At 39.2% G+C, this 26,580-nt stretch overlaps 1 protein-coding gene across 5 annotated transcripts; it reads right to left on the reverse strand.

Moving 5' to 3' along the window:
• Positions 1-28: 28 nt before the first annotated feature.
• On the reverse strand, positions 29-18,526 carry LOC120747479 (hippocampus abundant transcript 1 protein-like). 5 transcript variants are annotated; one of them, XM_040053386.1, is made up of 12 exons: positions 18,206-18,526; positions 10,613-10,711; positions 9,539-9,601; positions 9,159-9,286; positions 8,588-8,702; positions 8,177-8,395; positions 6,455-6,568; positions 5,153-5,224; positions 4,743-4,855; positions 4,508-4,605; positions 4,194-4,357; positions 29-3,236 (listed from the first exon to the last, which is right to left on the reverse strand). In XM_040053386.1, exons 1-12 carry the CDS (start codon positions 18,221-18,223, stop codon positions 2,964-2,966), a joined length of 1,476 nt encoding a protein of 491 aa, XP_039909320.1. In that variant the 5' UTR covers positions 18,224-18,526; the 3' UTR covers positions 29-2,963. The 5 variants fall into 5 exon arrangements, with proteins under 5 accessions (XP_039909320.1, XP_039909319.1, XP_039909318.1 ...); XM_040053385.1 differs by having other exon boundaries at positions 10,613-11,393; XM_040053384.1 differs by lacking the exon at positions 18,206-18,526 and adding an exon at positions 18,144-18,154 and having other exon boundaries at positions 10,613-14,729.
• Between the last annotated feature and the right edge of the window lie 8,054 nt (positions 18,527-26,580).

Consider the following 26,580-nt stretch of genomic DNA (forward strand, 5'->3'; position numbering starts at 1 on the left):
AGTATGGAGAAAGGACTAAGAAGCAAAGTGTTGTTGAACTGCTTTTATTTCCAATAACCAACGACTGGCTTGTACACTTCCAGACAAGACGATAGACAATGTGTATTTACAGCGTACCACCCATGTACACGTGTCCTGTCCATGTACAATATTTACACTGTAGAGTCAGCTGGACTGCTGGTGAAGGAACTGAGTGTATGCAGTGGAGGATCAATTAAACCTCAGTGTTCACATACACACTAATATCCTGGCAAGGATCTGGGCTCTGTTTGTACTTGCAACTCAGTCACCCTGAAATGAATTTTAGAGTTCATTTAATGAAGAAGGCTATAAAAAATAGCAGATAAGGTAGCTTTTATCCAGCACCATTTGATTTCATTAAGGTGGACCTATTCTGCTTTTCTGTTCTTCCAAGTGACAAATGTTTATAATAAATAAAGCCAAAGTCTCAAACATTGAGGTCAGTGTATGTACAAGCAAGTTTAAACGGCTCTAAGTGTTTGGTACATATGGTTTTTTCTGCTCTTCGCTCTGTATGATGTCAAAGAGAGGGTCCTTATATGGTTATCAGCATAGAAGCCCCACCCACGTGCTGGTCAAGTTTTTGTTAGTGAGGGGAAGCCAATCAGAAAAAGGCTGGCTCGCTCAAAGACCTTGGTAAAAATAAGAAAAATGATTGGACTTCCCAATACGATTTAGCCATAAGTTTGGCTAAGATTTAAAGTAAAAGATCAACTTAGCTGCACAAAGGCCTCGTATAAGATAAACAGGGACTATTTTGACCCGTGAATCATGCAAAACTGAAGTTGAAGAGTAATACATACAGAGCTGAAAATGAGTAGAACAGGCTCAGGTAAAATAGATGCTTCATGGTCTAAAAATGACCAAATATATGCTTAATGGGAAAGTGCGAGTTTTATCTGTTTCACACTCGATGCCATGAGAGGAAGAAAATACTTATCCTTGCAATGCAAAAATATTTCAGCTTTAAGAAAAAATATGTTTGATCCCAATAAGCTGACTTTCTCCTGTAGGGTGAGGACATTAGCCAGAAATGGAAGACAAGCTTATTGTTAGCAGAGACAGAACAAAGAAAAAAAATAGGAGCAAGGACTTCCTGGTAAATTCAGAAAATGTGCCATTTTAACTCCACTCCAGGTACTGGTCGTACTCCTCTTCCTAACTTCTGCTGTTTGGGTGAATATTTGTGCCTTTGTGTGTGTGTGTGGAGGGGGGGTTTACACATAAGAATGACTGGTCTGCAGTGGTTAAGGCAAAAAGTCTGTTTTACTTTTCTTAACAGGAGGTACTTCCTGTTAATTAAGTTTGAGTAAATTAAAAGCTGATGTGTTTTTTGGGTTGGTTTTTTTTTGCAGAAAGTCAAAACCTGTTTGGTGGGTGAAACTTTGAGTTTCACATAAATACTGATCATTGGGATACTAGTGTGCAGGTAAATATACTCAGGTGTAAGAGCGAGAAAATGGACTGGTTGTCCGTGTGACCTGAATGAATTTAAAAATGACTGTTGGTCTTGTATAACAGTTTAGCTGCGTAGTCGAACCACCCCACCCTCATCCCACTGAGCTACCACACAACCACAACAAGCAAGCCAATCCCACAGTTCAGTGACAATATATACAAACCATAATATCATTCACATGTACATTTACATTTTAAGGTCATAAAGCCAGTCACTATGTACACTCTGTGCCATTTATACACTTTTAAGCTCCTCAGCATACGTTGGAAATCTTCTCTAAAGCTCTTGTAGAATCTCTCTCCGGTGCTTCAAGTATAAGTTCATTCACAGGAATTATCACTGCTGCCAGGGGAAACACATACACCTCGTGTCGGCAGTATTTTTGCAAGTTAAAAGTAAAACTTGCATGAAAATACAGGGAGGCAAAGCACCCAGTTGAAGAGAAGAAGACAGGCAAAGACACTGGGTGGCCACAGGTACAGCCGTGTGAGGATGTTCCCACTGCCAGCAGCCAGCAGCACTTTTATAAAGTGACTTTGAAAGATAAAAAAATAAAACAAGTGATGGAAGATAAGAAAAACAAGGTTGATTGTGAGGTAGAGTCACAAACTGGTACACTAAAGTGGGAAAAATAAAAGTAAAATCTATGTGGTGAAGAGGCTCTGTTGAGAATAAAAAGTTTTTAAAAAATTATCTGCATCTTTTGGATCGCCTGAGCTTTAGTTTTGCTCTGGTTTACATTTAAAGAAGGAAAGAAACAAAAAGATTAAATTGATATTTCAGGTGGTTGACTCGTCTCGCAGCTTGTCACATTCACACCTCAGTTAGCACTCTTAGTTCATAGCAAGTAAGATACTGTACAATTAAAAAAAATTTAAAAAATAGCATTACCTGTAACTAAAAAAGAAACCTTAACAACAACAACAATAAAAAGAGAGAGTATAAATCAACACAGATGTTTTGGCTGCCTTAAATACGATGCAGACGTGTTTCTTTTGTACGAGAACCAGAGAAAAACACAGCGTCAGAATGATACAGCTAAAAGGTAAAAACACCTTTTCTTAAAGATTAAAGATAAACAAAAACCCTTCAGTGAAAACTTCAAATATACTTTCTGTTAAAGTGGGCGGATCCTAAACCAGCCACGCCTCCTTCTCCATTAAAAACCCCCAAAAAAACAAAAAACTACACAAAACTTGGTCCCTCCTCTTGTTTCCTGTCAGGCAACTAATCGTCTTTGATTCCTCTCTCCGATCGCATGATGACATCTTGTCCGCAGCTCTTTGACGAATCATTACCTCACTGGTCACATGATGTCACAGATCTGTGAATAAAAATGTTAGTCCCACCTTCCAGCAAATAGCTCCCTCCAGCCAATCAGTAAAAGTACACTTAGTTCTGCCGGACGGCAAAAAAATGTGTTCTTTGTTACAAAGCGTCACTCGATCAAACCACGCCTTTAGCCCCGCCCTCCACCTGTCCATCAAACAATGCTGTCGTGCAGCAGCGGCTCAAAGTCCGCGTCGCAGGCTGCGGGCGGGCTCTCCTCATCGCTGCCTGGTAGCGGCGTGTTGATGTGGACACCGGCCAGCGAGGACATGGACTCTTTACTGTCTGGGTGGGGCTTGTCATTGAGGGACAGCTGGGAGGAAGAGGAGGAGCAGGAGGTTTTCTCAGGGATGAAGAGAGCGACAAGGAAAGCGATGACCACGGTGCATGCCCCTAACAGGAAGGGCGGGCCTGGGATTAGCGCTCGCTAGGAGAAAGGGAGAAAAAGAAAGCTAATTTCAACAACAAAGCACATTTAAGTGTACCGTAGTTAATTACTGACATGAGGATGGAATCACCTGCTAATTTTAAGCCTAAAATAGCCAATCGTGTGAATTACAAAAAAAATAAAAATCACTGTACAATTGGTATGAAGGGAGACACTATCCTTACAGACCAAAACCACTTCTCTGTAGCAGACTGTAAACTTGTTTACTTTTGCTGTAAAGTTGCATTTTGCAAGCCGCCTCAAGTGGCCATTAGAGGAACTGCAGTTTCTGGCACATTCAGTTTGCAGCCCTTAAGACTTCTCCTTGGCTTGTGTTACTTTTAAATTGTTGTGGAAAACACATCTAGAAACAATCAATGACTCCATAACATCACCGGAACCTAAATAAAGGTTCAATAGGAAGAAAATGTCTTTATTTATTTCAAATGGCTGTATGGAATTAAGTTCCCTCATCCCGCACTTTTCCTGTGAATGTTGAAGGTGACCACATCCCAGTTTTAAAGCCCCAACTTTGTAAGATGAGTAAGGTCATTTTCTCACTGCTTCTATGCAGTCAGACTTCTTATTGGGACCACAGAAGGCTCACCCTGCTGGCTACTAAAGATAATGCTGATTTAAGGCACTACAGCACAGACCTGGAAGCCATAACTGTTCCAAAAGCGACAGGCTTCTCCACTAGTACCTACTTGACTTGACTGTTCCCAGTTTAGGTGACAACAATAGAGAATGTCGAGGAGATGGTGTACCTGTTGCTCTGTCTATGGCTTTTTGTCACTCAGGGACCACAATGCTGTTTTTTTGTACAGCCATTTACCTTGTTGCCAGGTTTCAAAAATGCTGGTTTTGAATTTTTTTCCAGAAGTCACTAGTCACTAGAAGTAAGTAGGCACTAGCGAAAAAGAGGCATTATTGTCAGGATTGGAGTGCATGCTGTACCTCAGTAGGACTGTGCAGTGGCAGGGGGTCGATGTTGTAGTCTCCCTGGATGGGGTCCATGGAATTAAACTCGACGTTGAAGAGAAAGAAGATGAATCCGTACAGAGCTGGGCCGAGGCCGTTACACAGACCTCTGATGCCTGTGATCATCCCCTGCACCACGCCTGCAGCAGGGCGGAAGAAGAAAGGTCATGAAGGCGCAGCAATGCAAGAGTTATTTTACTTCCTGGTTAAGTAACAAAAACTACAATCTGAAACATCTATTACACAACAGTGACCTACTGAAGTGAGAGAGGACAGATTTTATTTGTCACCTTGTTTATCGGGATCAGCAGACTGTGACACCAAAGCAGAAACTGCTGGGAAGGTGATGGAGGACATCGCTGCTACAGCACCAGCAGCCCACATCATCCTGTTGCAAATATACATATTTATACTTGGTTAAAGATGTGCATATCTGGTCTTTTTGTGAGTTGGAACTTAAAGCAAATACCAAAATGTAGTGTAAATAATTGCCTGCTACACAAGCACACACTCAGCAACTCTCACCATGGCTCTGATCCAAAGCCGTACCAGGCCAGCTGAAGGATCTGGAAGCCCAAACCTAACAGAACAGTGTTTTTAGTACCCAGAGTTCTCATCAGCAGAGTGAGGAAGAGAGTCTGTGGGCAAAGAGGAGACGAGAATTTACAATTATTTAACAGTTCACTAGAATTTATTAACATCTCTTATCGTAATAAGCAGTGTAAGTATAAAGTTGACAGAGAACAAGTCACCCAAGTGTGTATGTTAACTATCAGCCTAAATATTTACTGATGCACTGCTTATGAGGGTAAGTTGTTCTTCTTGTTTATGGAACTAAAATAAAACAGCGATTTTTTTCAATTATATCCTAATGTGTGTGTACAATAGGCTTATATTTAAAAGGAGTAATAAATAGCCTCTAATGTGTTGGTTACCTGAGCTACAATGGACAGAATGCCCACAACTCCTATAAAAACAGCGAGGGTCGTTGAGGAGAAGTTTATGACCTGGAAAGAGACAAGAAATAATTTTTATTGATACTATATAAGACAACATAATTTTGTTCCACATTTTTAATTGATAAAACAAGAGAATTGCAGCTCAACATGGGTCAAGTGGGTAGTGAATTAATTCTGAACATATAGTTAAGATCAAAGTAAGCAGGTATTCACACATCAAAAGAGTTGCAGCTTCATGCCCTGCCAAGAGCTCCACTTAATAAATAAGATGATATCATCTGCATAAAAACTAACATTGCAATGTTCAGTTGAAAAGTAAATATTTATGTACAGAGGAAATTGCAAAGGCCCTGATCTAGGCCCACAAATCTATGATTCATTAATTTTGTCTTACCTAAATTTGTTTGTACTCTATGAATTCATTTATGACTCCCTCAGAACATGAAGGTCTAGCTGACTTAGAAAAGTAATTCACACAACATTCAACTAACTACTGCTTATAATGATTATGATTATTTTTGCAGTTTGGTCATTTACAATTTTCCAAAACACCATAAGCCATAAAGTCTCAGAATTAGAATTAAATGCATAAAATAAGACATAAAATATACATAAAGAAAACCTATTCTTACAGGTGTTATCCAATCCTATCTTCTTCATTCATTAAAAACTTCCATCCTTGCTGGATGTCATCACTTACAGTCAGATTTCAGTGAATTTCTAACAGATCAGTTGCGCCTATTCTGGCATCCTCCTCGGACACTATTGTTCCAGTTTATTCAGTCAGAATTTCTCCTGGTTTTTTAGCTCAGCGTGTGGTCTTCTGTCTTATGTCGCCACCTCTTTCTCAATTTCACCTCAAGGTAAACATGTCTCACTATGAAGAGACATATAAGTGTGCAGATTGCACATCGAGTTTCCACGAGCTCACTGATTTCAAATAATTCACTAATATATGCACGGTAGAATAAACAAAAATGGCCTGTGAAAGGTTTATGAATCTGTCAGTTACTTTGCACATATACTTATTTTTTGTGCAGGGTAAGAACATTTTTACACACATATTTCGGAATGAGAATTTAATGTAAAGACAGACACAAAAGAATGGCTGACCGTTGATGCAGCAATGTGATCCGTGCCTTAAGTGTTTCACGCTACAGCTAATGACCCTGTCTGCTGTGTGACTGTTGGTAGATTCGTGGTAATAGTATTCTTAACAACATCAATACCAGCATTGACGCTAATATTCTTGGAAAATGAGTGCGTCAGGTGGCTCACCTGTCTCAGGTAAAGGAAAAAACTGGAGTACTGTCCAGCCTCAGGTAGGTAAGACAGGAACACGGTGATACAGATCAGTAAGACTGTGGAGTCCTGACCCACCTTCCTCAAAGACTGAAGGAGAGAGAGAAAGAAAGAGAGAGGGACAGAGAGACAGGAAATACAACACCGAGGCTGTCAGATGATCAGTTAGTCTTCAGTTAGTGTCTGGGATTCAAAGGGTCAATGTTACAGGTTCTGACGTGCAAATGACTTGCATCTCATTTCTCTTTATTCCCCCCCCCCCCAGCAGAAACGAGCTGTCATGCATTATATAATGTTATAGCATCATTAAATTATTAAAATAAAGTTACTGCATTGAGGAACATTGTGGTGCCTTCGCCCACGTTTCCACTTTACATACTTGTGTCCGAAAACAGAGAAGAGAGTCAAATCACTGAGGAAAGGCTTCATGCAACTACAAAATACACTATGACTTAGGGCTGGGCGATATGGCCTAAAATCCATATCACGGTATAATTTGAAGCACGTGCAGTAACGATATATATCGCGATATATTCTTTTCTTCTGTATAACGTATTTTCCACACTATAAAGCACATGTGCCTTATGTATGAATTCTGGTTGTGCTTACTGACCTCGAACCGATTTGGGCGTGCAGAAATCTGTTAAAAAATGTTTTAGTACAACTTTGGTAAGCGCACTGCTTGATGGATTGTCAGAGCATTACAACTGCCGTAGTGAGGAGCGTCCCGGAGTAATCTGGGTCCAAAACTCTGTCCTGTTCAGGTCCCAAACGAACACTGAGAGTTAAAAACGGTCTAAATTCTTTCATCTGTAATAAAATCATCAGCGTTGCTGCTTTACCAGGTGTAACAATTGAGTTTAACATCCAGGCATCCATGAAAACAGAATTTATTAAATTTAACGGATTTAGAAGTTAACAGGAAGTTAGCTCGCTAGTTTCCACCTAAACATGACAGACCATGTTCTGGCTGAGAGATTTTTGAAAATAATTAAAACGTACAGCTCTGCTACCACTTCCGACATAAATGAAGACAGAAAACTAAACAGCAGTGGCGTTTGCAGGGTTACTGAAGTTGGGCTAGCTGGTATATAATGTTGTGCTACGTGATTGCTAGCGACACAGCTATGTTAGCATAATATTAGCACAGTGAAGCTGGAGGATGAACGCCAACTTTTTTTCCCCACTCGATAAAAGTTAACGTGAGGGATTCTGGTGGTCAGGGACAAATGCAATCGCATAGCAGGATGCCATACACGGGCCAAACTTCAGTCAGGAGAACAACTGAGATTATTCATCCACAATACAAGGTTAGTTATTAATATACTGCAACAACATGGGAATAGAGCAGCTGCGAGAGAATTCAACATTAATGAATCAATGTTACGGAAGTGGAGGAAGCGCAGTTTTTGGCTTTCCCCATATTTCAAAAGTGCTTCATCTCTTTGCTATGACTGTCGCCCGCCATAATTTGCAGATGATAATGGTTGTAGCCGCTGCGATGCTTTCGATCAAAACAGGCGCAGCTTGATGACATCATCAACATGCGCTATCGCGGTAGAGCGGTATAGTCAAAATCTCTATCGTTGGCCAAATTTATATCGTTTCTATCGCCCACCCCTAACCAGAGTAATCTGATTTGAGCTCATTATTTAACCAGCTATTTAAATATGGTTCTGTAAATGATTAGTTACTGACAGCAAATGGGTCGGCCTGCTCCCAGGAAATGGGCGTCCCCCAGCTGCTGAGCCTCATCTTGTCGGGCAAAGACTCGGGCACGGCCAGCAGGATGAAGCAGATGTCAGCCAGAGCGATCAGCGTGGCCACCAGAACCACCAGATTGTCCCCGTACCAGGCGGAAAGGTACGCTCCGATGGCCGGGCTCGTCACCAGGCTGGCTGCAAAGGTGGCCGACACCTGAAGGGATGAATTTCAACGGAACACAGCTCAGGTATTTTTCTGTCCTGACTCATGTCTGCACACAGATTAAGCTGATCTGTCAGTTTCTTTTCGTGTAAGATTCAGTTTCAGGAATTCAATACCATCAACAGTCTGTCTGTCTGCCTGATGCACTGTTTGATTTTAGGGGTGTACATTAGGACTCCTTACCAGACCATAGGCTGTACTCCTCTCTCTCTCATCCGTAACATCGGCAACGTAGGCGAAGATGACTGAGAAAGTCACGGAGAAAGCTCCAGACATGGAGATCATGGCGAAGTACCACCTGGAGGAAGTGAAAAATAGATTCAGTTTCAAGAAGACTGATACGAGAATTTAAACTTCTCTGACTCTCTAATTGACTGAAATCCAGCAGTGAATTGATTTTTGACAGGCACACTGAAATATTTCATTAAAAGATTGATTATTTCACTCAGGTCGGATCCATTAGAGGAGCAGTTCCTAACCTTTTACATCTGATGTAACTGCCCAGCAACACTGTTTATGTTCAACTGCATAATGCTGTATACATTTTAAACTCAATATCAACTAGTTTGAACTCTTTGTGTCTCAGTTTAATCAACAATGTTACTTAAGATTCTAACTCACATTTCAATTGCTTGAAATCTTGCTATTTCAACTATTAATTTGTGTTAGATCAGAAGGTAAATGCTAGCCATACTTTCCGATGTAACCTTTTTTAGTCATAATATTGTTGCAACAGAGAATATTAGAGTCCTACCAGGGGCTGAGCCTCATCAGAGGGATTGGAGCACAGGTGAAGAAGACGGTGACCAAAAGGAAGGACCGCCTGCCCCATACGTCTGACAACGCACCAATCAGAGGCGCAGACATGAATGACAGCAGACCCTGTCAATGATAAAAATTGTTTAAAAAGGTTGCAGCAACAGTGAAATATATCTGTGTGGTCATGCCATGCTTGATTCATCTTTTATTCATGATCAGTTTTCTGTCATTATTACTTATCACGCCTAAAGTCTAGATATCGTTCAAAAATGACCCATTTCATTGTAGCTATTTTCCTAAATCACTGTTACATCCCGTTTAATCTGTATAGCATCAACAGAATGAGTCACAAAATGGAAAAGTTGTGTTTCTTACCTTCACGCCCTGAATGAGTCCATTCATCAGGAATGTGTGCTGGGGAAATGTTTCATGCAAAACCTAAAAAAAAGGTACAACACCATCACGGATGAAACAGTATGAAGCAAGGTACAGAACGTATGCAGTTAGAGCTGGAAAGTCTTGGACAACTTTCACAATTTTTCATTAAAAACTATTAAAAATAAAACGATCAAGCCACTGGAAATAAGGCTCTGTGTATAAATAACAGTAATTTCTCATTGGTTAATGCAAAGTTTTTTTTAACCCCTCAAATTACATCTTATGATCTATACTTCATTCACACACTGACATATTTAATTTCCAAAGTTTAAAATTTAACTCATCTTGATCTGCAACATATATGCTATTTATGTACTTTGGAACACAAAGGACTAAGATACACCTGCTGATCTTACAAACAATCACAGCCAAATTTCCCAGATTAAGGTTTAAGTCTAGTCCCAAACTTAAAGAAAATATTTATGGTCTAGGACTGGGAAACACACATAATCAAAACACATAAAATTACTCTGATATTATTTTACCATATTTAGATTTGTATTATTTTAATGCTTTCAAATGCACGTAGATGAGATTTGTTAATACAAAATCACTACTTTTCCTAATGCTTTATATTTTGACAAACCTACATTCACAAAACCAAACCCTCTTCCAGAGAACAGAATAAAGACTGGATTACTACCAAAGGTATTTTTTGGTTGTAATAGGGGTTTTGTCCCATATTGATGTAAAATAGCCATATAGTGCCAGTCAGATTTGAGAAGGACAATCCAATAATATAGATTTTTCAACATCTTCTTCTAACTATAAACAATATAGCTCAGTCTTAATTCAGTAAGTGCTAAATCCATTGTAAAATGCAAAGCAGACCTGGAAAAACAGACTAACAGTGAAAAGGACACTGACATCATCTCTGCAATAATGCTGCCTACACAGCATGACTAATTTTTTATGTCATCATTTCTTGTTCGGTCTTATTCACACGGAGGCTTTGAATGAACCGGGGTAGCTATATAGATGTTAATGTAAAAACCAATCGGTGTTACTCACAGTGAGCATGGGTGTGGTGAGTAAACCCCAGGAGAAAAACTCCAGGAAGATCACCACCACGGCATGATACACGCTGGGCCTGCCGATGCCCTGCTGGAGCTGAAACGAAAGAGAAACAACACAGACATGTGTCATATGATCATGAATGGATTTTAAGGTGGTATTTCAGCAGGACTTTAAACAATCATCCATCGAGTTTTAATGGTTTCCCTTCGTTCCAGGCCCTTATTTTGTGTTTTTTGGTACAAAAAGTCAACTTTCACAGACAGCTGGTTGGCAGCTGGTTACCTGCCATTTTTTGTCTCAACATGACATTATCATCATCACATGGTAATGTTGTTGAGAGCGGGGACTGTTTCCAACATTGTCCCCTAGGGTCTGACATCTAGGATTTGCCAGTGAATACTGAAATTATTGACACACCAAGTCAGAATTTATGTGCAAAATATTTGCAAAAATTCATGGAAAATCTTTTGTTTCTTCTTGCGTTCCAGAGCTAAAACGTCACATGATAAAAAAAATGATTCTCGTGTCTTCCAAAATTAGGTTTTACTAATAAATCCGTGTCTACTTAATAAGGTTGCAACATGCCGGTGAGAGACAGCAGCCTACGATTGTCATCTTTTCTCCACCTACCTGGTACCCCTCTTATTTAGCGAATTATGTGAGCCATCACCACAGGTTGAGGCCACCATTACAACAAATGCCACCAGATAAAGGTGAACCACTGGAACACAAACGAATCTTCGTCGCACTCATACGAACCAAAGATTTTGCGTTCCTGCAAACAAATAACAGCGTTACAATCCTTCCTCAAACACAGTACCAGCCGCGGTCATTTTCTTCTCGCTTCGCCAAGGCTGCATGGCCAGAAGCATGAAAAGCAAATCATCATTGTTGTCGTTAAAGCTTGGACCAGCGTGACTATGAACCAGACTTGGTGTGAGGCAAGATTTACGTTTGTTTTTAACTGGATTTCAGTGTTTTAGAAGCATAAACCGAGGTAATGGTTTTGTGGAAGGGATAAACACATAGGGTTAAATAAGACACTTTTTATGGCAGACAGGTAAAACTGCAGTCTCAACTGAACCCATTTTCTAACACGTTTTAAAGATGATTAAAACACAGCGAGTATTAAAACTGGAGCACAGCACATGAAGTGATTACCAGCCGGCTGACACAGATACACAGGATTTAGGTGGCAAATTGGACCATTTTCTATATTTAGTTTGACTAAAAGCAGGTTTCACTAGCACACATTAGAACCACATAGATTATGTGTTACTCTTGGCTGTCCTTCTGTACAAATAATTTTCATAAGAGCAGGAGTGATGTGGAAAAGATTCCTGTATGACCAAATACAACGTTCTTCTTTAGTGACTCCATAAAATGACATGATAAAGAAATTATATTTGCATAATTTAAAAGTATGGGTAATAACTTTTGTTTGTTTGTTTTTTGCAGGAATTAGCCAATTTGTGTGGCAGGTGTTGTGGGAAATAAATACTTCTAATTACCACACTAACATGTACATCATGGTTATTTGTCTTTTTAGTGTTTGTGCACAAAATATTGGAAATATTACAAAACTATAAAACTAATATCCCCCATGTGTTATGTTTATTTAAATGTTGTTGTATTTCATTTATATTACGGTGTTAAAATCATACTAGAATACTCTAAATACATAACTCATTTAATAATTCTTTTATTTTTTATTTTTTCTAGTATTATTGAAACAAATAAAATTAATTTCTAAGTACTAACAGGAGACAATTGTCTACATAAATGTAATGTTTGTACAATTTGTGTTTAAAAAAAATTATAAACAGAAATGAATGAAAAGTATAAATAATGAGATTAGAACATGTCAGAAAAGTTATCATATATAACGGAAAGATCAAAGCTGCGACCCCACTTGGTCATTTTGGTGCTAAAACAGTTTCAATGTCTTCTATTTTTAGACTTAAGTCACTGCTTTACCCTCACGTCCAACCTAGTTTCTGTCTGCAAAACACCCTAAGTTCAGTCATCAGCACCACAACTATTAAAATAAACAATTTTTGGCTGTATGGATAAAAGAAACTCAGAGATCTGTTTTAAATAAAATGAATCTATGTGTCTCTATGATCAGGCCAGACTGAGAGATGAACAAATCTAGCTAAAATTCGGAAATGAACTTGGAAATCTCTGTTCAGGACTTTTTAAAGCTGAGATGCAACAAATGCTACACAAACGAGAAGAAATGGAGGGTCCCCTGAAATCTATTTTCAGTTGTGAATTTACCCCCTACTGCCCTTCCTGATTTCACTGATAAACATCTCCAAATTTTGCCAGGAAAAGCTTCATAGCTAAAAAAGTATTAGATAATGATTTTTAAATCAAGTCTTATTAAATATGGTGTACAGTTCTTCTTTTTCTACTTTATGAAAATTGATGAAGAGGTAGATGTGACCTTAACCCTAAACAGTGACCTGTTTAATATTAAGAAGGTAAATGATTAAATAGAGGACTCTTTGGGTAAGAGACACTTTGGCGTATCTCTGGGATTAGAATAGACATTTGACATTTCTGCTTCAGCCTAACTGCAACTGTAAATTACAGAGAAAATAACCTCATTTTAACAATGATTTATTAAACTGATATTTCTAAATATTCTGGAACTCTCCCATATCTGATGTAACAGAAATAAAAAATGATATCAGTATGATTCCATTTTAAGATCGACGTCCTCTCCATTAACTGCACCCTGCTCTGCAACCTTTGAAAAAATGACCTTGGCTTGCGTTTCGATAGGGTCCTCCTGGATGCTCCAGAGACCACAGAAAATACTATTATGGCTCTCTCCCATTGCTTTAGATAGAGGTTTTAACTGCTCAAAGATGGTTGCCGAGTGAGAAGAGTTGCTTCTAGAAGGTCTCTGGAAGCATATGAATTTTTAAAAATGCCAGCAATGAAAGCAAAAAACTGAAATACTGAAATACTCTGCTCAGTGGTTTCCATTGCAGTTAATAAGAAGAACAATAATGTTAAGTGTAATGATGCATTCACAACAGATGTGAAGCCAAGTTTTCGCGAGATTATCCCGCAGACTGTCGAGTCTCACGACGCCATCGACAATCAGATATGCAGCAAGCTTACTGTCACCATCTGAGGGCAGCTGGAGCTGAATGGTTCAACTGCATTTTTATAGAGAGAAATAGAAGAAGGCTTGGAGAAAATTGAGCAAAAATATTTTATGATTTTATGGTAAATTCTGCATGACACAAACCATAAATTGTCTATGCTAAATAGACAATAAATGATCAAACAGTAACTAAATATGAATCTAATGCTGAGCCCAGCTTTTTGGACTTGCCTGGACTTTGTCAGCATCCTGAAGTGATAAAAGGTTTAGTTTGAGGCTTTGCAGAAAGATCTCTGCTGAAGCCAAAGCACATTTACTCCATAATGCTGTATTATTACACAACGCACTTAATCACCTACCTGAGCGTTACACAGTGGGGCTGTGTTTTTACAGATTTACTAGAGAGGTTGTAATGCATGTACCCAGATGAGCTGCAAAGCTGTCACTAGTGCTGTTGCCCTAAAGGCATTTACAGGCAGTTTCTACTAGACATGCATTAACTATGTACCGTACAACCATGCTTTCACCTTTCGCTACAATTAAATATTAAGTGACGCTTTTAAACTGCATCTGCTGACCACATTAACAAACAACCCATTACTAAAAAAGCTATTGGTCTATTTTAGTCTTGCTACCTTTGTTTATCTAGTTCCTGCTGTGATTTAAGTTAAATATAAAATTTAATTCCCGCCTCTCCTGTTTCCCCCATATCTTATTGTTAAGCTCTGTCACTGTGTTAGGTGTTCCTCTTTTATTTTGGTAGTCTTTATCTTTTGTATTTAGTTTTACTTCCTCTGTTATCATTGATTAGTTTCAGCTGTCTTCCAGGTGTTTCCCCTTCCCTTGATTAGCCCCAGTGTGTCCTGTGAATATGTAAGCATCAGTTTCTTTTTGTCCTTTGTCATATTGTCTGCTGTATTGTTTGCTCTAAGGACTAGTTAGCAAAGTGCTCTAACAGTTACTTTGCTGATGACCTCGTGGTCTTAGTGGCTAGTTTTAAGTATTTAATAGAACAAGATGTTCTTTTGGTAGATTTTGGTCACTTTCAGAGAGAAACAGATCATAAAGCTACATATGCTTTACACTATAGTTACCACATGTTTAATGTCACTTCACCTCCTCACTTGTTTTTCTTGCAAGTTCAATTTAAGCCTCTTACCAATTTAGTTTTCCATTTAATTGTAATTGTAGCAAATGATAGATGCATTTTGTATGTTCCCCAGGAATGTGTTACCTAATGCTTGCACTAGCATAAAATCAGTTAAATATGAGGCTGGGTATTTTGCAGACATTTTAAGTGACAAACATGACACTTCAAATAATCCAAAACTGAAACCACTATGAAAATTTGCTACAGCAAAAATAGTGGCAGAAATATAATTTAGTATAACTTAATTTGGGGCAAATCCGCAAAATATGTAAGTAAATAAGTAGACAAGTGTTCTAACCAATCAAATTTGAGGTCACGTAGACCAGAGGCTCCGAAAGTGTGGGGGCCGCCCGGGGTGGGGGGGTGGGGTGCGGTATGAAAAAAAAAAAAAAAGAACGCTTTGACACTGCTAGCATAATGCACAGGTTGTTGACGGGGCTCCCACACAAACGCAAAGCAGGAGATGAAGCATCGCCAAATATGTTTCCAAACCAACTTCCTTCCAAGCCAAAGACTAGAAAATATGGTGAAGCAGATCTTCCCTTTGGTTTCACCTGCACAAGTGCCGAGGTAGGTCTCCCCTGCAGAATTGGTTTTCCCTTCGTCGGGAGCAGCGCTGGGCTCTCCAAATCACGGACAAACAGTATCCCACATTCTTGATTTTTAGTTCACAAACACTTGTTGTATTGACTAACTACTCCTGAAATTTTGGAGATGTTAGCTCTTTATACAGGAAAGTTACAGTGGGATACAAATAATATCAGGCTGATCCTGACACGATTTGTTCCCTCGGTTCAAATCACAGACAAACAGTATCCAACAGCTGTTTATGTTTTTAAACCTATTTTGCACAGAGAGGCATTTTTTGAAAAATGTATTGATAGCAATGTTGAATATTATTACACAGGAAAAAAACAACTACATGTAAAATAATTACACCATGACATCTCTGCCTTTGTAAATGGAGGGACAGTAAATCTGTGTGTGTATATGTAAGTGTGTAAAACCTGAAGATAGTCAGATTGTTGTATGTTGTCTCTATCTGCCATTCATCTCATGTAAACAATAATGTGGCGCACAGCATGACATGAAAAAAGGCACATACCTTTGACGAACTCTGTATTCCTCGTCATGTAATACAGACGTAAACGCAAAAACTGAGTTTTAAACAATCTCAATTTTCGGTGATTCGAAAACGCCGTTTACGTGTGGACGAAAGGCCCAAACGCATAGAAACAGCTGCGTTTTCAAAAATACCCGTGTAGGTGTACCCGCGATCATTTTTTCAAAAAAAGTTTGGGAACCACTGACTTAGACAATGACTTAAAATAACTAAATAAATAGGTGCCCTGAGGCAATTGAAGATGGCAGCCGATTTGCAAGACTTGTTTCTAGAAGGTCTCGGGGTCATTTTTATGAGAAGAAAATCATAGAGGACTGACTCTGTTTGCTCCATCTCTCCAAAACTTGGGAATTTCTTTGAGTTAGGTCTCCCACAACTGCTCCCGTTGATGTCAGTGGTTTCACCTTTGGACTCAGCAATTTAATTTTAAATTTTTTTTTTTTTTTTTTTGAGTAAGGCAGCAGGGATGTACAGCTTTATTGGCTAAAAATTGGCTATGTTGACTGCTGTCAGCTTACAGGAAAAAAATATTTGTATTTTGTACCACATATCTTGGATTCAACTTAATGAACTTGATAGTGATTATTCAAAGATACCGATTATTAACAAGGTTAGGATTACGACAGTTATTAATTATAACAAAGACTTCTTTGTCTCACTCTGGAATAAACAACAAAAAACCCCAATAAACTAACAACAAATTTTCTCTCATGACAAAACCGTCATTTTAAACAACCCATTAATGAAGCAATCTTAGCTAATCTTGTGCACCACATTCATTTAGTCGTTTCAGTGATTTCCACTGAGAAGCAATTTAATCATTCAGCTTGTTAAATATGAAAAAATAGTGGAAAATTATACTGTCAATTATAGGTGACGCATTCAAGCGAAAAGCTTAAATCCAAAAAAATTATTTCCACTTAATGGTACCAGTTTAAATTAAACTCATTTATTATTGTTTGTGTTCAGAGACACTTTGGTGATAAACCACTAAGAAACATATTTATGAGGATTGCTTTGTTTGCCTGAGATAAATAGTAACAAACAAATTGTAGTCTGAAATATCTGTGAAGGCAGATGCTTTCCCTTTAAGGCAGAGGTCCTTCTGGCCTCTCAGTACTCTTAATTTTGGCACACCTTGATCACCATACTTCAAACAATTATTCCCATTGATTAAACTTTAATCACCTGGCCTGGAAAATATCAGAAAACAGTGAATGTGCTGTCCATCACAGGTGATGTATTTATGCCCCAAACAATACTACTGCTGTTTTATTCCTGGTTTATTATTGTCTTAAATCTTCTCATCAGATTTCTCCCAGATATCTTCTTTCCCTACTAAATCTGAAGATATTCATTTCACCGAGGAAGAAAAGCAGCAAATCTCAGAAAATTGTTCACACTTGCATCACAATCACTGGTGGTGATGGTGGGGGTCTTCAGCTTCTGTAAATGTCTGACTCGTCTTCATGAGGGATGTTAAAATGGACGCTGAGGCTGCGGAGCGATGAGTCTGCAGTGTGCGCCCTCCCCGGGTGAATTTCACGCAGGGAGCTGTTATGTAACAGCTGATGGATCCGTCCTGACCACAGCAGCATCGCACTAAGCTGCAGCCGTCTGTGAGCCACATTAAACCTGCCCTGTCCTCTCCCCGTTACTGTGCACTCACCTCCAGCCATTTTGGACCAGACCTGCTCTGTCACGGCTGATTATTATTATTAATATTATTATTGCTATTATTATTTTAAAATAACAACACTGTCACTACTCAAACATCCCATTTTTGCCTTTTCCCCTTTTAGATTTGTTACGTTTTAGGTTTTTAATCATTTGAACAGTAAACACAGTAAAGTATAAATGATTTAAGCAGAAATTTCCACGTTTTGTTGGCATTTTGCTGTGAAAAACACTAAAAACAATCTTCTTTTTAAAGCTGCACTGATTTGATAAACCAGCCTTACGTCATGTGTTTAATTCCCTGTTATGTCATAAACATACAGCCCTTTAATTGTTTATTTATTTGCTGAGAATTGAGTATTATTATGGTTGCGTGGGTGATTGAACTGGACTGAATACACACGTCATTTATAGATATTGATTATCAATATCTAAAAACACCTGCTGGACAAACAGAGCTGTGCGTTTATAAATGAGCAATAAAATACGAGTAAAAATGGCGGGTCGTGCACCCACCCCAGCTCCGTCCTTCATGATGATCTTCTTGACCAACAGCACTCGGCCGGTGGCTGCCGCCGGTTCTCCCGCCGTCTCTTCGCACCTGCCGCGGGTCACGAAGCATCCGTGCCGTGTGGATATCCGCGGTTCTCCGGGCGCTTCCAGGGTGTCTACTTAATGAGTCCCCACGCAGAAGCTAAAACCGAGCTAACGGAGGATAACGATTACAGAAACGGTGACCGGTAATATCCACAGCACCTCTTTCTCTGGATCCTCAGTTCTCTTCAGCACCGAAACGTCCGCAGCAGCTCGGAGACGACGTCACTTACACTCAACACCCAGAGGACTTCCGGCTGGTGCTCTTTTCACAATAAAAGCCGAACATAGTCACGTCATTCCATAGACTGTATATAAAAGATTGAGCCCTCACTGTAATGTCATAAAATTCGCATTTTGGAGCCTAAACAGCAGAGGTGGGTAGTAACGAGTTACATTTACTGAGTTACATTTACTTGAGTAAGTTTTTGAAAAAAAAGTTACTTTTAAAGTACCTTTTTTGCACGATACTTTTTACTTTTACTTGAGTACATTTGTGAAGAAGAAACAATACTTTTACTCCACTACATTTGCAAAATTCAACTCGTTACTTTTTAAAAAATAATCCGTTTAACACATTAGATAACATGCCGCCAGTGGAGTTTCCACTAGCTCTTTTACCAATCAGATGTGGCCATGCAGTCACATGACCAGTTTGAAACTGTGGCAGGCAGAGCGGGCCAAGCGTTTCAAAGTAGCGGACACACGGAAAGAAACACATGAAAACATGGCATGCGATTTTTTTTTCAGTCGCGTTATTCAGCTCCTGCTCAAACTGTACAATTGAATCTCAGGGGTTAGAAGTTCAAAGGTCACGATGCAGGGTCTCACACTATACGGCCTGATGCTCTGATGCGACTTGAGTGCTCAAACTCTGCGTCCATAACATGAAGCTTATCATACAAAATCTGTCTCTCGCTCTCCCTCTCTGTCTTTCACTCACACAGACACACACCACCACCATCAACTTTGCTAAATTACTAATGAAACACATTGACCAGGCAGCTGCAATTGAGCAGCAATGTCCATCCAACTCTTTTCATGGTTGTAGTCGTGATAATTTTGTGAGGCCACATTGAAAAGCCTCGAATACAGAAGTGTAGTACGGATTCGTAGAACTGCCACCCAGGCAAAAGAAAAATAGAGCTATATCACGTTATAACGTGAAAAGTATATTGTTCTAACAACATTATTACAATATACATAATTATCACATTTGTACAATATTGTACGAACGTGATAATTATGTATATTGTAATAACGTGATATTATATTGTTCAAACATGAAAGGTATATTGCACTAACATGAAAAGTTTATTGTTAGAACAATAAACTTTTCATGTTATAACGTGATACAGCTCTATTTTTCTTTTGCCTGGGTGGCAGCTCTACGCTTTCGTACTCGGATGAGCTTGCCACAGTTCTACAAGTTGTGCCTCCATCTCATGTCCACTGCCATGCTGCTCCGCCTTTTCACTTTCATTTCTGTTTGTGCGTGCGCAGTGTGAGAGGCTGCGTTGAGGGACGACAGGATTTCAAACAGGTTTGATTTTCTTGCGACCATACGATTGATGATTTGGAGCTGGTCGTGAGGTGTTAATCGCTTTTTGTTACCCCATGTATACTACACGATGCACACACGATTAAGGCGAAACTCAGGCCGATCCCCAAAATGGTTGCGCGACTGAAAAATTGGCTCAAAATGGGCCAAAAAAATTGCACAGTGTATGCCCAGCTTTTGGAGGCTAGCTTCATCCAACTCCCTATCCTGTGGTTGGAAGGGGTGTTTTTCATAATTTTGCAGCCACGCAGACTGAGGTGTTTGTCTTCTCAGGAGAGCCATGGAGAGATTAGAGGCTACATCGCAGCTCCAGTCATGGCCAGGGCTGGACTGGGACAAAAAATCGGTCCGGGCATTTTGACTAGAGACCGGCCCACCAGGTATTATAGGAAAAACCATAAAGCCTTTGAATGAAAACAGACGCTGTTGTGACAGTGATGTACACTGTCTTGTTGGTATATGTATGATTTCTATACATTTTACGTCAGATAAAAACTTTTTAAATGAGAATAAGAAAGAAAAGTATTTCTTTGTGCCCCCCTTTCCCTGTTAATGCCCTAACTGGCCCCCCTGGGAAAACTTTGCTAGACCCGCCCCTGCACAGTTACCAGCTGTTAGATACCAAAAAAGGATCCTGGTGTTATTTGTCTCTCAGAAACAGTTCATAACTTCCCTTCCACTCATTCATGTCACCTAAAAGGTAAACCTGTTTCTCCATCACCTGTTCAGCTCTGATGATTCAGTAAGGACATCTCCTGGTTTCATCTTTATGTTTCCCTCTCACCAGATAACCAAACCGACATCATGACCAGCAGCTTTTACAGCCCTGGCTCCATCAAACATCAGCTGATACTAGAAATTAATATTAAATAAATTCTAACAACAGCTGATCAAGTGCAACATCTTTCTGGCACAAAGTGGGTGATAAACAAACAAGAGAGAAAAGCCGATCAGCTGATCATTGATCAGTTTCATGATTGAAGTAGCAACAGGAGAAGGAGGGGGAGAGGATGAGAGGAGAAGAGGCAGCTGGCAGCGTAAAGACAGAATAACTCCAGCTTTGTGTCTTTTTCCATTGTAGCTGAAGTCCGGGACAAACTCTGTTTGTTTTCAGCTCAATACGAAACGCGTAATATTTTTTCTGAATGCGGGACGATTCCGTTTGTACGGGATGGTTGGAAACTCTACTAACTAACCTTATGAATAAAATAAAGTTCACTATCAGTAACATCATAGCACCCACCAGCTGTATAGAAACTCTGTCATGCTAGCTAGTAAGAGTTATTGTAACTGACTGTAAAAAGGCAGCACAACGAAAATAAACTACACCTGAACTTGGTTTATATCTGACCCAGATAGACTGCAGGTCATAACTTCTTACCTGAAGTTCATTTCACCTGCAGCCGCCTCGGGTCTCTCCTCCTCCTGCCTCACCTTTCCCTCATCCACCTGCTGGCCTCTGTGGAAGCTCCGCCATAGCCACCACCAAACAACTGAGTTATTTTTTACACATGACCAGCATCTGGCCAATCCACCACCTTTCATTGTTTATACTCTTACAAAAAAAAAAAAATCATCGGCCCATAAAAATGAAAAATTACCTGGTGGGCCGATGGCCAGTCCTTCCCCAGAGTAACAGCCAAACAGTGCAAGGAGGATCTATTGGTTCTTATTTTAAACTTAATCTGGAATTCATTGCAAACTGTTTGTGTGGGATATGAATGACAAGATTTTGTTTTTCAACAGGAGTTAGTAAAAAACATCTCCAGTGTGATCAAATGTTCTTGCCAAACATCTGCAGCTTGGCAGTGTATACATTACTATAATGACCAGACCTAATTCTTTTGAAAACCATACATCTTTCCACAGGTCTCAACTTCATCAGACATCACCTAGACTCAGAGCTGGATGAGGCCAGCACAGACAGCAGCCTAACTGGCTAAGATGATAGGTCCATGGGTTCAGGAAACCCAGAAGCAGGGGAGCTGGAGAGGTACCTTTCATGTCCATTCACTGGAGGTGTGGATCTATTGCATGGCTTTCCTCACATCAAGAAGCTTTCGATCAAAATCAATACAGCTCTTCATGCATCTGGAGCTTGTGAAGGACTTCTTAGTCATGCAGGACTCCTGTTCACTGCTAAACAGTTACAGCTTCACAGAAAGAACCTTGAGAGCAAACTGCTGCTGAAGCTTAACCATCACTTCACTGAGTGAAGAAATGGCCCGTTTTTGCTAAATATGCAGAAATAAATGCACACCCATACAATTTATGGTAAACTGAGCTGCCTTGTATGGACATATGTTGAAGATGCCTCGTTCTAATGGTTTCTCTGAGGCTGCTGTGCCATTTGGAGCAAAAATGAATGTAAAGTTTACAGCATATCTTGTCACTGGAAATTGTTTGCACTGTTTATATTATTTACTGTAGGTATTGGTGAAAAAAGCTTTATGTTGTGAAAAACTGAAATCTGGAAATTAGAATTGTTGTGCCTTATTTTGTTGATGTTTTTACATATATTCCTTTTGAAAATACAAAAATTTGTATATTTATTTATTTTTGTTTGTCTGATAGCATTTATTTAAAAAAATAAATCTGACATTTCAAACAGTTACTCACTACTTGAGTAGTCTTTTCTCCAAGTACTTTTTTACTCTTACTTGAGTAACTTTTTTGAACACTACTTTTCACTGTTACTTGAGTAATAATATTTTAAAGTAATGCTACTCTTACTTGAGTACAATTTTTGGATACTCAACCCACCTCTGCTAAACGGTTCAGATATTTTTCTTCACAAGCAAAGGGAAAGTTAACAGATTACATTTCAACAGTATGGCTCAGTTTTCCTACCATTTCCTTTTCAGTAATACAGTAACATAATGGATTACTGTACTATTAGGGCTGGGCCATATCATACCGTTCACGGTAATACCGGTATAATGTTGGGCAATGATAAGAAATTGAAATATCCCGATAGAATATCGGTAAAACGCGCATGCGCAGTGCCTTTGTTTTCATATGCACATGGCTGAAAAAGCATGGTTGCGGTGACGGAGAATGAGAAGGGCGAAAGTGGATCGCTATTTTTGGTAGAGCATGCTAGCGGGCCGTCGTTATTACCGTGTTTTTTGGAAAATACGGCACACTTAAAATCAATCCTTTGATTTTTCTGAAAATCGACAGATTATAATCCCGTGTGCCTTATGTATGAACTCTGGTTGTGTTTACTGACCTCGAAACGATTTTATGTCGTACACGGCGCTCGAAAATCTGTCAAATGTTTCAGTACAACTTTGCTAAGCTACGAAGCCGCACTGCTTGATGGATTGTTGGAGCATTGTGGCTATCGTAGGCAGGAGCCTCGCGGAGTGATACGTACTGTGCTTCAACATAATATTACCGTATTGTGTGTGTATAACCTCTTTTTAAGTTTTGTGGATATTATACATGGTTATGCTGAGGATATGTCGGCCAGTTTCCACTGGAAATGTCTTTTGGTTAAACTGTCAGCAAGGAATTTGCACTGTTACATTTTTATATAACTTTAATGCAGATAAAAAAACAGTTGCTTGTTTAAGTGAAAATACATTAATGTTTATTTTTTTTTGCACTAATAAAGTTGTGGAGTTGTAAAGTATTTTGTCTAGTGTCAATTATATCATCAGTTATATCGTTATCGCAAATTTTCAAATGTATATCGTGATAAATAATTTTGGTCATATCGCCCTGCTCTACTAACTATAGTTACAACTATGCTGTTACTCTCATATCAAAGAAGAAAAAAAATGCTCTTCAGTCGAGTGGATGCAGACTCAGCATCAAAGAAGGGTTACTGAGGCACTATGTCTTTTGGTAACGTTTATTCTTGGAGCATATCAACTCGTAAGTCATCCACAGCCAGTCACAGTTAAATACCAGGCCTGGGTTTGCAGTCAGTCAACTTCTATGACAAAGTAATTACCCCTAGAGACTGCTAGAATTAAAAAGGCAAGGGGAATAAATTTCTAAACAATTATACACAAACTAAACTGAAGTGTATTATTAGAGCAATAATACAAAAGTATCTGAAAAACAAACAAACAAACCTAGATTTATAATACATCACAATAAAATAAGCCGCAATTCAAATATTAAAATGGACATACTCATGTACAGTACAGAAAAGCAATAAGCAATTGTGTTTTCCTAGCTAATATCTAAAACACAGGACAGAGTTAGCTACTACAAAGAGAAAATGAACATTAACAGCCTTAGAGCATCTAGCATGCCTGGATAAAATCCTCAAAAATTTAAAAAAGAACTACAAGAGAATTAATTATTGTTTTTAAGCTAAAAAAGACCCAAAGAAATACAAATGTTTATTTCCACATATCACTAACAGAAACTAATCGCTAATTTCTTTTACTTTGAAAGCCGAACTCTATTTCCTGTCTGATAAACTAAACTTGACTGATGATCAGTTGAGTACGGTTCGGTCCATTGGAGATATTTGTGTCTTAGAGCCTCCCTGAGCCTGACGGGGCCAGAACAGAAACCGGACCATCTATTTGATTTACAAGCCATGAAGAAAGGGACTGAAAAAGGACTGTGAGAGCGTCTGCTTGGCCAGGACCCCCATGGATAAGCACGTTTTCAAGTCAAGTTGGGACAATAAGGTCTTATATAAGGCAGAACAATAACACAAGAGCGGATATAATCCTTTCACAATAAAGGTGCTGCTAAAAGTGAAGAGGCGGAATAGAAAAAAAATCAAAAATCAAAGAATCAGTTTTTATTCGCAACATTTAATTAATTAAAGATTTAAATACATAATTTATTCAAATCAGTAGATTTTCTCACAGCCTGAAGACCAGTACTGAGAAATTGGGTGAACGTGTGTGTATTATTTTGAAAACGAGGCTGGACCCCGGTTGGTTTGACAGTGGCAGACGGAGGTGAAAAAACGAGAGACTCACGTGTCTGTGGCTGTGGTCGTTATGTATGTGTGTGTGTTACTGTCTGTATGAATAAAACATGACAAAAAAAGAGTGGTGACGGTGGGAAACGTGACCGGCCGACTCGCATCATCAATCAGGAGAGAAGCAGACGCAGATTGAAACATTTAAAGTGATCACCGTCTTATTTTAGAAGCATTATTCTGCCTCCACACATAAAGGATAGCCGTGATTACACTTTTTAGTGCCTTAATCTACCCAGTGAGGCCAAAAAGATCATAAGAATGATGTACACGGACATGAAGAGCCTCAGAGGCAGAGATGAGCTGTGATCATGCTCCAAAAAAGAAAACAGATGTGAGGCAGTGTCTGCAGAAATGAAATCAAAGATTTTCTCTCTGGCCCTGTGTTTACCTGCAGCAGCTGGTGCACTGAGGAGAAACCAGGCATCTTGGAGCTTCCAGTTAAAAGCAAATCATATTTCCATGGATACATTTGAAAGAACACATATTTATACACTCCGGAGATAAATGCAGGTGACTCAGCGTCTCTCTGGCAAAAACACATGTATGTACCATTTGATCTGTTTTCAAGTCACCAGAAGCCCAAATCTTTGGCTTTGGGCAATTTAAAGGACATGCTGTATTTACAGAAGCCTTTAATCTTTCATTTAGACCTTTAAACGGAAACCACATCCATGTGGAATTCCTCATTGCCAGCCAATGCAAGAACACTTTTGCAATCAAGAATTAAATGATTAATTGATTTACACTGATCAGAGTTGGTTGAACTTCATGGGTATTAGTTGGTTCAGAAACAGAGACCAGTGAGAGTCCATTTCATCTGCTGTGCTGAAAATCAAAGCGACAGACCCCACTCCAGACTCTCTCACATCTGCCACATGTGTTCAGTGTGAACCTGTTAAGAAAACAGGGCACCAGTGGCTGACCTGCCAGTTCTGCTGTTCTTTGGTGACTCCCAGCTGATCTGGTGTGCTGGTCCGTCACAGAGTCTGTCTCTGACATGCTCATAAGTGATGTGGTGCGGGTCGTTTTGCTGTGAACTTCCTGTTCCATGGAGCCCAGAGTTGTGTTTTTTGGTTAGAAAATGCCTAAAATACTGAAATGATCAAAGTTATAAAACCTTCAATGGCCCAAATTCAGCCTGAGTGGAAATTCAGGCAGTTTGTTTTAAATAACAAGCAGATTTTGGACCAAATTTAGTGAAGTACATAATTCAAACAACATAAGCCACGTTAACACACCAAACAACAGGACTGACAGGCCCTTACTCTGTAGTAAGTATGGATAAAGTAGTTTATCTTTTCTCTGCAGTGAAGCAATAAATGTGATCAGTTATTACCCCGTGAGTGCCAATGACAGGCTATTGCATTAATTTTTCCTTTAGCCTGAACACACATTTGAGCATATACAGCAAGTAAACACTAAACATTCAAGCCTGCATTTTTATTATCAGTGATAGATAACAGAAAGGTAACAAAGGCTAAAAATGTCTGTGGATTTCTCACTTTCAGCCCTTCTCCACCTCCTGTCATCTTTACTTCTTTATGAGTTTGTCGCCCCCTGTCTCTCCTCACTTCTAATTGCATGTCTGCACGTTTCATGTATTTATAGCAGCCCAATCACTACAGTCTCTTGGTTACAGTTAGATTTCTACTGCAGCTGAAGGTCTTTATAAAAACACATTTACAATTTAATACTGTGCTCGGTTAGAAGTTAGTGCAGCTTTTAAGGGGCTGAAATTTGAAGCACCTGGAAACAAATCAAAGATAAAGTTGGCAC

Source organism: Simochromis diagramma, unplaced genomic scaffold (assembly GCF_900408965.1).
Source record: "Simochromis diagramma unplaced genomic scaffold, fSimDia1.1 OVJJ01000596.1, whole genome shotgun sequence".
Classification (NCBI taxonomy): Eukaryota; Metazoa; Chordata; class Actinopteri; order Cichliformes; family Cichlidae; genus Simochromis; species Simochromis diagramma.

Bases quoted from the DNA above. Each gene is read 5' to 3' on its own strand.
- LOC120747479 (XM_040053385.1), bottom strand. From the start codon at position 10,747: ATGACACATGTCTGTGTTGTTTCTCTTTCGTTTCAGCTCCAGCAGGGC. The intron at 4,358-4,507 runs GTGACAAATAAA...GCCCTGCTGCAG, and splicing joins TGCTGATCCCGATAAACAAG to GCGTGGTGCAGGGGATGATC. The intron at 3,237-4,193 runs GTACAGCATGCA...CCTTTCTCCTAG, and splicing joins CACTGCACAGTCCTACTGAG to CGAGCGCTAATCCCAGGCCC.